Source organism: Rhamphochromis longiceps, linkage group LG11, assembly GCF_057381845.1.
Source record: "Rhamphochromis longiceps isolate RC_006_pf linkage group LG11, R_longiceps_female_GT1.1, whole genome shotgun sequence".
Taxonomy (NCBI): Eukaryota; Metazoa; Chordata; class Actinopteri; order Cichliformes; family Cichlidae; genus Rhamphochromis; species Rhamphochromis longiceps.
Genome location: NC_140567.1, coordinates 17229773 through 17241788, shown reverse-complemented (window position 1 = coordinate 17241788; position 12016 = coordinate 17229773). Strand labels below are relative to the sequence as shown.

General features: G+C 41.4%; 1 protein-coding gene across 1 annotated transcript; it reads left to right on the top strand.

Annotated features, from left to right (window-relative positions):
* The first annotated feature begins 4171 nt into the window (after positions 1-4171).
* On the top strand, positions 4172-8903 carry tent5aa (terminal nucleotidyltransferase 5Aa). The gene is made up of 2 exons (XM_085422533.1): positions 4172-5335; positions 5732-8903. The coding sequence occupies exons 1-2, from the start codon at positions 4910-4912 to the stop codon at positions 6509-6511; spliced, it is 1206 nt and encodes a 401-aa protein (XP_085278659.1). The 5' UTR covers positions 4172-4909; the 3' UTR covers positions 6512-8903.
* Positions 8904-12016: the final 3113 nt, after the last annotated feature.

The window sequence follows — 12016 nt, the reverse complement described above, 5'->3', positions numbered from 1 at the left end:
AAATGAGACTTCCCAAAGCAGTGGGTGATGTCATATTGGCTACATCCTACAGTCAATGTTCAGTCTGTGCTCTTAATGAGCTGCATCTCCACCATCTACTCTGGAGTCAATTCCACCTTCTTTGAATGCAAAGGGTCTACGTCAGGATGTCAGATGTGATACATTCATCTCAAAACCTCACAATGTCATCAAGACTTTGAACAGAGGAAACACGACAATCATAATGACAAACATAGGAAAATTGCCACTGGCCCAAACTGGAAAAATAAAAACAAACAAACAAAAAATGCTAACGTGGTTGTTTGCAGTATATAAGAATAATAGCATAATAATTGTTTTTCGTAACTATAAAGGTTGGGTGTATTACTAAATTTCTAAAAGTAAAACATGCAACAAGGTTAGCTAAAACACTATAGCGAAACTATGCACTGCTAGTGACATTAGCACAATAGCTGAAGTGTTACTATATAGTGTTACCTAGAGTTTCAGCTTGACAAATAAAAACACATGGTGTGGAAATCTTTTGTGTCTCCATCTATTGTGATGTAAATTTGTCATTTGACTTTGTTCTTGATTTAAAAAAAAAAGAATGTCTTTAAAAATGCTAACCCTAAATTAGCCATTTAGTAACAGTAGCTCAGCCTTTATTTTGAATACAAACCTAGCTAATGCTAACTTATAGAATGTTTAGACTTATGATAAGAAACAACAATAAAACGAGAGGTAGGAGAGGTTTTGGCTTCAGCTAACAGTAAGCAAAGCCAACAAGGTGGTTACAAATCAATCAATCAATCAATCAATCTATCTATCTATCTATCTATCTATCTATCTATCTATCTATCTATCGATCGATCGATCGATCGCGATGCCAGAGATCAGCGGAGAATGGCCAGACTGCTTTGAGGTGATGGGAATGCAACCAAGGTATGTAGAAGAGCGTCTTTGATCCTTGAGAAAGGTGGGCTACAGTAGCAGAAAACCACACTTTGTGCCACTTCTGTCAGCTGAGAACAGGAAATTGAGTCTAAAGTTTTCAGAGTTTCACCAGAAGTTCGACAATAGAAGACTGGAATGATGTTGCCTAGTATGATTATAATACTAATAATATGATGAGTCTTTATTTCTTCTGTGACATTTGGATGGTAGTGTCAGAGTTTGATGTAAACAATATGAAAGCATGGCTCCATCCTACCCTGTATTAATAATTCAGGCTGCTGGCTGTGTTGTAATGGTGTGGGGGATATTTTCTTGGTTTATTTTGGGCCCCTTAGTACCACCTAAGCATCATTTAAAAACTCCAGCCTACTTGAGCATTGTTGCTCATCAATTTAGGACCACAATGTACTCATCTTGCGCTTCCAGTGGGGTAAATACCCACACTCCATATTACAAAACTCAAATAATCTCATTTGGTTTTTTGAACATGACAATGGGTTGACTGTACTCAGATCTGCTCCTCAGTCACTAGATCTCAATTCAGCAGAGCACAGTTAAGATGGGGTAGAAGAGGAGATTCTTATCTTGGATGTGCAGCTGAAAACTGCAGCCACAGTGCGATGCTGTATTGTCAAAAAGCACTGATGTTTTACTTTTATCTATGCAGATAATAAGTCCAATTCATTTTGAAACTGCACTTAAAATAAAAAGAATGAAAGAATGCGTGAATGCGAGAGTGAATGAATAGTGGCATTGTAAAGCGCTTTGGGTGGCTTGAAAAGCGCTATATAAATCCAATCCATTATTAATGGCATTTGTCTGTAATCCAGTGTCTGATAATGACTTGTCCTTTCAAGTGAAGAACCTGCAATGATGACTAGTTTGTCTGTATCTGTTATGTATGTCTATAAATATTTTTCAAAGGCTTTGTCACTAGAAGGAAAAGTAAAAAGTACGTTTAAAGGTCCATCTGCCACACAGTCCTGATCTGAAGGGAAAAGCTCAAAGGGAGCAGCGACATTTCACTTCATGGTAGATAAAACCAGCTCATGCAGTCTGATAAATGATACTGGAAAACAAAATGACTCCCTCCCTGTCTTTTCTTTTCTTTCTTTTCTTTTTTTTTCTTTATTGGGCTGAACTGTCCAGAAATGTTTTCATAGACCCCAGAGGAAAACTTTGTGTGATTGTAAAAGATTGCTTTATGAGGCATTGAAGCCGTCTCATCCACATACATTAGATCCTGCAGAGCAGGAAAACAAGGCTCTGTTTTGGAAATGATTTTTAAATCTAAATAACCACCAAGTCATCTGACAGGAAAAGGCATTAACATCACCAGTAGGAAAGGGTATGTATTATTTTTGAATTTGCGCCTCCATTTGAATTTCTGACAACATAATCTCATTCCTGTCTTTCAATACGCTCAAAAGAATAAATCATCCATTTCGCAATGAGTAATGAGGTGCCAGGTTGTGTTTATACAAAACATTTCATTTGCAGTCCTTGGTGTTGTAATGGATGTGTATACCTGCTGCTGGCTTTGATTTAGCTTTGCAGAGGGGAGCAGCAGCACCATGCATGGCCACGGGGCCCAGTCCAATGCTTTGCAAACCGTGTCTCCACACCTGGGAAACGCATTGGCAGAGCTGCTTTCAGTCCACTGTAACTGACTAACGGTTCCATGTATATTTCCAGATGTGGGATTCAGTTTCAGTTCAACCTGTCTGCAGTTCAACATGCCAAAACAAAGTAAAGAGAAAACAAAACACACAATTACAGGCAACAGATGAAGTGAAGGTCAAGCTTTTTAAAACACCCTTTAGATTATACTCTAAAAATAATATTTTTCTTCCAAATTTGAAAATCGTTCTTTAATTAAGGCTGATTTTACAGGGGTGCAAGTTAACTGTAAGCGCCATTATAGCTGACTGCGTGTGTCTGCATCCTGTCATGATGAGGGAGTTACGCACAGCTCCTGTGTGGGACTCTGAGTTAAGACAGTGCAGTAGAGTATATGGGATAATCAGGGTTTACAGATCTGGGTGGCTCCAGTGACGCAGGGCTTTACCCGTGCCTAATAGAGTGTCCGTGACGACAGCCTCCTTTGCCTCCACATGGCATTCCCTGGGCATCACTGATCCCTTCGGGCTCATGCAACCCCTGACCTTCTCACATGCTGATTTAATAGAGTCTGAGAGGTTCATAAGAAGCCATACAGAAATATAATGACATTAATCAAAGAGATGAAATGCCACAATGCAAACCCTTAATTGCAACCAATGACATGATGGACATGTTAAAGCAGGGGTGGGCAACTGCAGGCCTTGACGGCCGGTGTACCTGCAGGTTTTAGATGTATCCTTGGACCAACACAGCTGATTTAAATGGCTAAATTAGCTCCTCAACATGTCCTGAAGTTCTCCAGAGGTCTGGTAACAAACTAATCATGTGATTCAGGTGTGTTGACCCAAGGTGAGATCTAAAACCTGTAGGACACCGGCCCTCGGGGCCTGGAATTGCCCACCCCTGTGCTAAAGTGTGTTTTAGAGAGTATCCTGATTGGTCACTGAGCATATCAGCAGCTGAAGGTGTATGTGAGGTCAGAGGTAACATGTTTTTAATGTCACAGGCAAAATGTTTACCCACTTTTTTTTTTCTTTTAAAATTAAAAGTCGCATTTCTTTGATGACTTTTAACAATGACTGTAGATAGTGACACTGTAAAGGTAGCCTTAGACTCAGTGTAGCTCAGCTGATTTACTTAAAGGCCTAAACCAGCCAGCCCATAGATGGCGACATGACGACGTGTAGCGAGTTGCGGATCAGCTCAGTCTAAACAGATTAGAATACTTTTATATTTATTTATTTGCTTATTTTTTTTAACAATTTAATTCTATTTTTTTTCCTCTTTTTTTTAAATTTGTAATTTTATTTGACAAAAGAGGGATCATGACCACGGGAATGATCTCATGAGTAACTGAATGATTGTTCCCGTATTCAGTGTGGTTCGGAGCCTCAGTTATCTCATGAAGTGATATGAAATTTAATATATATCTTCTCATTAAAATTCATTTTAAAATTTTACTATAAGACTATGGAGCAGCTTGATAAAGCAGAGCCTTATAGTATTGTCAAACTGACCAGCGTTAGCAGCGAGAAGCAGATGGGGGGCGGGGTGAAGTGCAGCTTGACAACTTCAGACTACAGACCAGAGTCTTGCAGAAGGATGCTGCGTGTCAAGTGGGCAAGTATCGGTTAACTTATAGAAAAAAAGCACGGGGGGGGAATATGTTGATCTAAAGAGACTCGAGGAGAGGAAGCTGGATTTCCTGAGCGCACACAGCTGCATTAACGGGATTACTATTTGGCAGCAGGAGGAGATATTAAAAAATATGTAGGAGCCGTGCGTAAAAATCCACAAGATTCCTCCGAGGGGGTTGAACGTCAGTGGGAGGACTGTGCCAAAAGCGCGACTTGAGCAGCAGCTTATTCATGCAAATTCATAAAGTCATAGGCGTGCCTTTTGGGCGATGGAGTCACAGTCGGAAAAGCAAACACCCTCCTGGATCATCAGCGACCTTCAAAGACTGTGATGCGCAGCGCTCGGACGCATTGACAGCAGCACCGAGGCAAATGTTTTAAAGGCGTAAAAGAGACAGAAGAGAAAGTTAGGGCTCGCTCTTCCGCGCGCTTTTGTTAGCGGGCTCAGATTCTCCCTTAGCTCAGTCACCAGCTCGACTGCTGCGCCACTTCTCCGCTTGGATCTCCAACCAGAGTGCGCAAACTGTAACGCACAGCCACCAGCCCCGCTGCTCTTTAATATATATATATTTTTATTATTATTATTATTATTATTTCTGTTTACAGTCACTTTGGACTATTTCAAATACTGGCACTCCTCATGCGGAAGACCCTACTGTTTTGAGAAAACGATTGAATTTTGTTTTATTGAAATTCCGGAGGACTTCAACACCATGTCAGAGGAAGATAGCAGCTCCACTACCAGCTGTGTGTCCGACACAGACAGCAGCAACGTCAGCGTCCTCAGCTGGGAGCAAGTGCAGCGACTGGATGCCATCCTGACGGAGACCATCCCGATACACGGCCGGGGAAACTTCCCCACTCTGGAGATGCAGCCGCGGCAGATAGTTAAAGTGGTGCGCAGTCGGATGGAGGAAAAACAGATCCATGTCCGGGACGTTCGATTAAACGGCTCTGCGGCCAGCCACATTCTGCACGAGGACAGCGGACTGGGCTATAAAGACCTTGACCTCATATTTTGCGCAAATATGAAAGGAGAGAGTGATTTTCAGACTGTGAAGGACATAGTTTTGGACTGTCTCCTGGATTTTTTACCCGACTGTGTGAATAAGGAGAAAATAACCCCTTTAACGTTAAAGGTAGGCTACACACGCCCTGGCAGATTTTTATTTCTGCTTCAGAAATTAGCGACCATTACGCACAGCTTAATGTGCAATTAGATCACTTTAGTGATAGTTAAAAAATTTGTTTGCTGTAGTTAAGAGGATCGAGTTAAACCAATTTGGAAGGGATCCTGAGCTCAGCCATATAAGTACATTCCATAGCCTTTAATATTGAGGTCAGTAGCATTAATAGCTCAACAACATACAGTAATTACTTGTATAAATATAGGCATTAAATTCAAATCCTTACTGTACAATGCAAAGTTAGGCAGAATTCTACTGAATTAGTAATTGCAGCTTCAGTTCTATTCACTTTGTTTGTGCTTCTTTTTCTCTCACTCTCTTTCACCCTCTGCACACTCACTCATTTAGGAAGCCTATGTGCAAAAGATGGTGAAGGTGTGCAATGACTCAGACCGCTGGAGTCTCATCTCCCTCTCCAATAACCGGGGGAAGAATGTGGAGCTGAAGTTTGTGGACTCTCTCCGGCGGCAGTTTGAGTTCAGCGTGGACTCATTTCAGATCAAGCTTGACTCTCTGCTGCTGTTCTATGATTGCTCAGAGAACCCCATGGCTGAGACCTTCCACCCCACCATCATGGGCGAGAGCGTGTATGGTGACTTCAGTGAGGCTCTGGACCACCTACGTCACAAGATAATCTGCACGCGGAACCCGGAGGAGATCCGTGGAGGGGGTCTCCTGAAGTACTGTCACCTGCTGGTGAGGGGGTTCCGGGCTGCGTCAGAGTCAGAGATGAAGTCCCTGCAGCGCTACATGTGCTCGCGCTTCTTCATTGACTTCCCTGATATTGGCGAGCAGCAGCGCAAGCTGGAGTCCTACCTTCAAAACCACTTTGTGGGCCTGGAGGACCGCAAGTACGACTACCTGATGACCCTCCACGGAGTGGTCAACGAGAGCACCGTGTGTCTGATGGGACACGAGAGACGGCAGACCTTAGGGCTCATAGCCATGCTGGCTGTACGTGTCCTGGCTGAGCAGAATGTCATCCCCAATGTGGCTAATGTTACATGTTACTACCAACCTGCTCCTTATGTGGCAGATGGCAACTTCAGTAACTACTACATAGCGCAGGTGCAGCCAGTGTTTGCTTGCCAGCAGCCTGCCTACTCCACCTGGCTGCCGTGTAACTGAGTATCCCTAAATGAGAGAGGAAGGAGGGATCCTGATGTCTTTAAACAGGAGCGAGTGGCACAGTCGTACCCTTAACCCTGCACAGTGCTTGACAGCTGACTGAAAAAAAGGCATCCTTTTGTTCTGTGTTTTGCATCAAAGCTTCTGCTTTTGTTCATACTTTGAGTATGAATGGTAAATCCAGAACAGTTGGCAAAATTCAGATGTGATTATCTCACATTTACCGAAACACCGACAGTCTCCTGATCCTGCCCAGGCCAACCAGGTTCGGAAAAGACTCATTTGGATAGCTTGGAAGCAATATCTGAGTTTTAAGGCCTTGAATGCCAGCTGCAGACGTATCATTGACACTGTGCAGAAGACTGATTCAATCTTTAATTGAAACTCATTAGCCAGCATGTTGCAGCAGCAGCAGCAGCAGCAGCCCAATCAGCTGCATCAGAGTCTTTAAGCGAGACACTCACATGCACTTTGAGGTGAAATCAGAGGTGCACAGTGCTCCAAAGCGCGCCGTGCTTTACATCATCTGAACCGAGGTGAGATCCTATTAAACTAGAGTGGACAACAAACATCACCTCACATTTGGATATAATTCTTGTTGTTTACAGACCAAAGATTTTTTTTTCTAACTCGAATACCCCACCCACTTTTAAGGGAGAAATAGAAACAAAATATGAAGCTATTGTAATGTCTGTTTGTATATGTGAACATTTATGTGTTTATAAAGTGCCTATTGCCTCACAGCAGGCAGAGAAAAGAACGAGCAGGCCACATGACCCCCTACGCTGTTTATAGACAGTAGCACCCCCAGAGGCTTGTGAATGTATATGTGAAATCCTGCACAGTCAGTGTTTGTGTACACGCGTGTGTTCGGGTGAAAAAGGAGCACTGTTTGTGTGGATTTTGCAGTAAAGTAGCAGCCAAACGTACGAACGAAAAGTTCCTGCAAGGTTCACGTTTCCTCTTGTGTATATTCAGTAAACGTCCCAGATTACCAGCATGTCATGACAGAGCCCGATTAAATATCAGCGACTTATGGAGTCACAAACAATGTTTCCTGTATATTTTGTGTAGTGGTGCTTCACTTTTTCTCATCTGAGAAGAAAAACAAAAACAAGGAGGGGTGGGAGTGACAATAAGTAGATGATCGATGCAGGGAGAGCTCGATCGTAGACTGTGTTCCTCAGTTTTGGAGGAGGCTTGCAGAGACACCTCAGATGATGAGAAACTGTTTGCTGTAGCACCCTGGCAGGGAATTCCGCAGCTGCTGCTGAAGAGCTTGAACTTAGCTGGGAATGCAGATACTCTGTTCAGGAAATGTAGTGCCAAACACTTAGGCGTCTCCTCCCTCCTGCCCCTTTGTTGATAGCCCTAAAGTTTAATGAGGCCATTGTTTGAAGCAGATGCTGATAGAGAAAGAGAGGCAGAAGAGAGTGAGACGCTAGTAGGGAAAAAACCCAACTGATGATCTGGAGAGATGGGTGCAGCTGGTGATGGGGTTTATCTATCTGGGGCTACTGTGTTTTACTGTACAAACTGTCTTTGTTAAGGTCAGATTACAGCTACAACTTGTCGGAGAGCTTGAAACCAAACCATCCTGTTATCAGCGCCTGCTTTAATTATCTGCTCATTGAAACAAAGAATGGAAAGCGAAGAATCCCGCATGCATGCGTCCACCTCAGCATCAGACGACTAAGTTGCACCTTATGTTTCCATTGTGAGGGTTGATGGTTATTAATGTTTTTCTTTTTTGATTTTTTAAGGCTTCATTCCTCACCTGTTTTGAAGAATTGTGTATAAATATATGATTACATGCTTGCTAACTATACTGTAGCTTTTTTCTCCCCCAGCTGCATTAAGACAAAAAAATCTGAAAACATCCGCGACTAGCATCGTGTCAGTACTGCAACAAAAAAAGAAATTCTCTCGATGGAAAAGCATTTCGCTCTCATCCCCTAGTCTGGTGACCCATAACTTCTTTGCTCAGTTGTTTCTTCTAAATAGCTGTCCATGCTGATGGTATCCTTTGGATTGTGCAGGCAATGTATTGTAATTTTATACTCAGTGAAGTCCTAACAGTGGACTAGCTAGTGGCTCCAGTCTGCTTGTCAGCTAGTGATCGTGCCTATCAGTTAGAGATTGTGGGTTGCTGCAGCGTCTTGTATGTGTTGTCCAAAGCTCAGTTTCATGCAGTCTTTTACAAATCGCAAAAGAAAAGAAAAAAATCTTTGTCATGTATGTATATTTTTTATGATTGTTATTTTTATAAATGTATCAGACACTGCAGGTGTTGCAGTGATTTTCAATCTGTGATCGAGCTTCAGAGGAAATGTTCTCAGTAGCTTTTTTTTTTGGTTTCTTTTTTTTTTGCTATATTATGTTATTTGTCCAATGGGTCAAAAGGTTAAAGATGTTTTCCTCAATAAAATATCTGAAAACCAGATTTGTTATGTCTTCTGTTATGCATCTGTTTGACTGTAAATCAAGTTTACTGCACTGGTTTGCTCCAAAAACAAACTTCCTGCCATATGCAAGAAATTACTCATTTATTGATTAACCTCAGATTTCTTTTTTTAGAGTCGTAATCTCTCTTTTTTTCTTCTTTCTTTCTTAACTGTCGTGAGCCATTCAGTGGCTTTCACATAGGCTCCCCGCTTACTTGCTTGGGAAAGTCAAATCCCTGTCACGGCCTGCTGGGCCCAACAGGCCCAGCCAGAAACCCATCCAGAACTGGCTCGTTGCTGCCAGAAAGAGCTGTTGAATGTGAAGGGATTTGCGTCCACCCAATAAAAACAGACTTTAGCGCTTTTGCAGAATGAATATCTTTGCCTGCTCATCGAATTCTCTCTGTTAACAAAACCCCCCCACCCCTCCAGCCCCTCCATATGCCGACAGAAATGCAGTGACGATCAGCGCTGAGGCCCACTGTGACCAGAGTCCAAATGTTTCATGGCTGTCAGGCTGAAAGAAAACTTGCCACAGCAGAGCTGATTGTCACACAGGTCACATGACAGACTGTCCTAGATACAGAAGGATATAGAGATGTAAACACATAATGAGTAAGAGATTCACTGTACCACATGGTCCTATATATAGTCGATAAGATAAGGACATTATAGCTTGAACTTAAGCGCATTTGCAGCTGATTAAATCTGAGCAATAGAGGAATGATTGACAGGGCCGGGCTAAACAGTAGAGCACCTACAGACAAGAGAAATATTTGCTGTGTATGCCTATGCGTTCTACTGGACCTTCCACTCCTACAAACTACAGGATAGGTTCATATGCTAGTACTGTAAACAGTACTAGCATTCCTACACACTGAAGAAAAGGAATTTTTTTACTATCTCTATATTCAGGTGAAAAGTTGAGGGCTCTTTTTTTTGCACAAAACAAGTTCTGCAGGCTTTTAACTTCCTAAAACTGCATTGTAGGAAGTTCCATTGACCTACAAAGGAACTGCTTGAGGAAAACGCCTCTTTATGTCCAGTATTGACCAGTTTACTTTACAAATATTGACCTGAAAAGAAAGTGAACATTCCTTTAACTAAGAGGCAGTTTTAAGATGTGATCACACCAACATATGAATCCCTAATCAAAAAATACCCCTGTGGTAGTTAAGGCTAAGAATTCATTCTAATCTTAACTTCACACCAGCCAAAGTACTCAAAAATACTTTTGTGGCAGTTCTCGCTACAGTTAGCATCTCCAGGACCACGTTTTGTCATGATGACACACATAATAGGCAATACCACTGCAATATAGATTCCTTCCATTATTAACAGGACCAAGCACAATGCTGCATATGTCCTTCTTTAACGCTTTCCTCCAGAAAGATGACATCGAATGACCTCTCCATTACCTTTAATGATGAGTTTTGACACCAAGTGTGTATGTCAGTGAATATGTGGTTTGACGACCATTAGGGTAGCCCTTGTATGCCGTATAGGCAGAGATTACGCTCACTAACTGATGCACACCCAGTCATTTTGTTCTGGAAATTTGACAGAAATTGCTGAGTTTAGAAAACAGAAGGGTTACCTCTAGTAAAGCAGTGCTAGTCAATACTTTTGGTTCCCCTGAAGGTTTCTTCCTGTTAAAGGGGAGTTTTTCATTCCCACTGTCTAATTGTTGGGGTTTTGCTGTATTAAGGCCTTAATGCAGAGAATGTGTGGAAAAAACAACACAAAATTCTGAATTTTTTGAATGCATAGTTGTTGTGTAATGTATACACACTCCAAATATGTTGTGATTTTGAGAAATATTCATCCTTAAAAGACACAGTGTGAAAAAAATGAAGTCAACATCAAGCGATGATGAGCTGGTCCTGAGGTTCTACATAAGGAAAGGAAGAAACTGAGGTTTTGGGTTCATCCAGTTTTCATGAGAAGGCAGCAGCAGGGAGAGTTTCGTGGTTTCATCCAGGAGTTGAAGCTGTATCGTGAACGCTTTTGTACAACATATTTCAGGATGTCAGAGGGGCAGTTTGAACTCTTACAGGCAGAGTTGGGACCACATCTAAGGAGGCAGAGAAACCATTTCAGAGAGCAGATTGACCCAGAGCAGCATCTAACTGTGTGTCTGAGGTAAAATATTATTATTTGACCATTTTTATATCATTGTAAATTCAGTACTAGTGCATATTTTGAAGTGCACGTGCACTTGTCGCTAAATGCAGCGATCTGATTAGTCAGATCTGTTCATTTGGATCCCAAAAAAGTTGAGAATGATCCTAAAAAGTAAATGCTGCAAAATCGTCCTATGAAATAAAGTGGTCGGTATGAAAGGCTGTATTAGGAGTAGGTGAGGCTGAGAAATATTTTTAATACACAAAATATTTGCATGTATTGCATGAACATTACACACGTGGTGTATAAATGTCTTTATTGTAGGGTCTTTACCTTACAATAAATGTACCTTGAGGTAACTGTTGGGATTTATATACAAATTTTATATAAATAAAATGAACAGAGGATTAAATATCTATGCTGGTGTCACTTATAATCATAATTACACAAAGTGTTATTCCATGTTTTCACCATCTATCTTTCAGCCCATTTTGGGGGATTTTAAATAAGTAACTTCTACTTTACTTTGCTTTATTCCTGCTCGTCTAACAGAACTTTTTAATTTCCTTTAACCAGCACACTTTGTGCGCCTCTGCTTAGAATCAAAGGCTAAAAGTTCCGTTTAGCAAAAGAGAATATGCCATTTAGCAACTACAGGTTAAAAATAAACTGCATATAGCAACCATCAACCTCTCTACATGTGAATTAGCATTTTAAAACCTCAAGCATTTTGCCTTTTAGCCTTTTGTTGTTTTTGTTTTGCAGCCAGAACATATTTAAACAAGATGGCAGACTGGTCATTTATCGGTGTTAGCAAACATTCTTAGCAAGGTACACCCATAGACCGTATAGCTACGATAAAGGTGTGTGACATAGATATACATACATAGTTTTTGTACAAGCTAATAGTGTCAATTAACTGCATGGCAAACCATAT

Excerpts from the sequence above, each read along its gene's own strand:
- tent5aa (XM_085422533.1), top strand. The coding sequence starts at position 4,910 with ATGTCAGAGGAAGATAGCAGCTCCACTACCAGCTGTGTGTCCGACACA. Across the intron at positions 5,336-5,731 it reads TAACCCCTTTAACGTTAAAG|GAAGCCTATGTGCAAAAGAT; the intron begins GTAGGCTACACA and ends TCACTCATTTAG.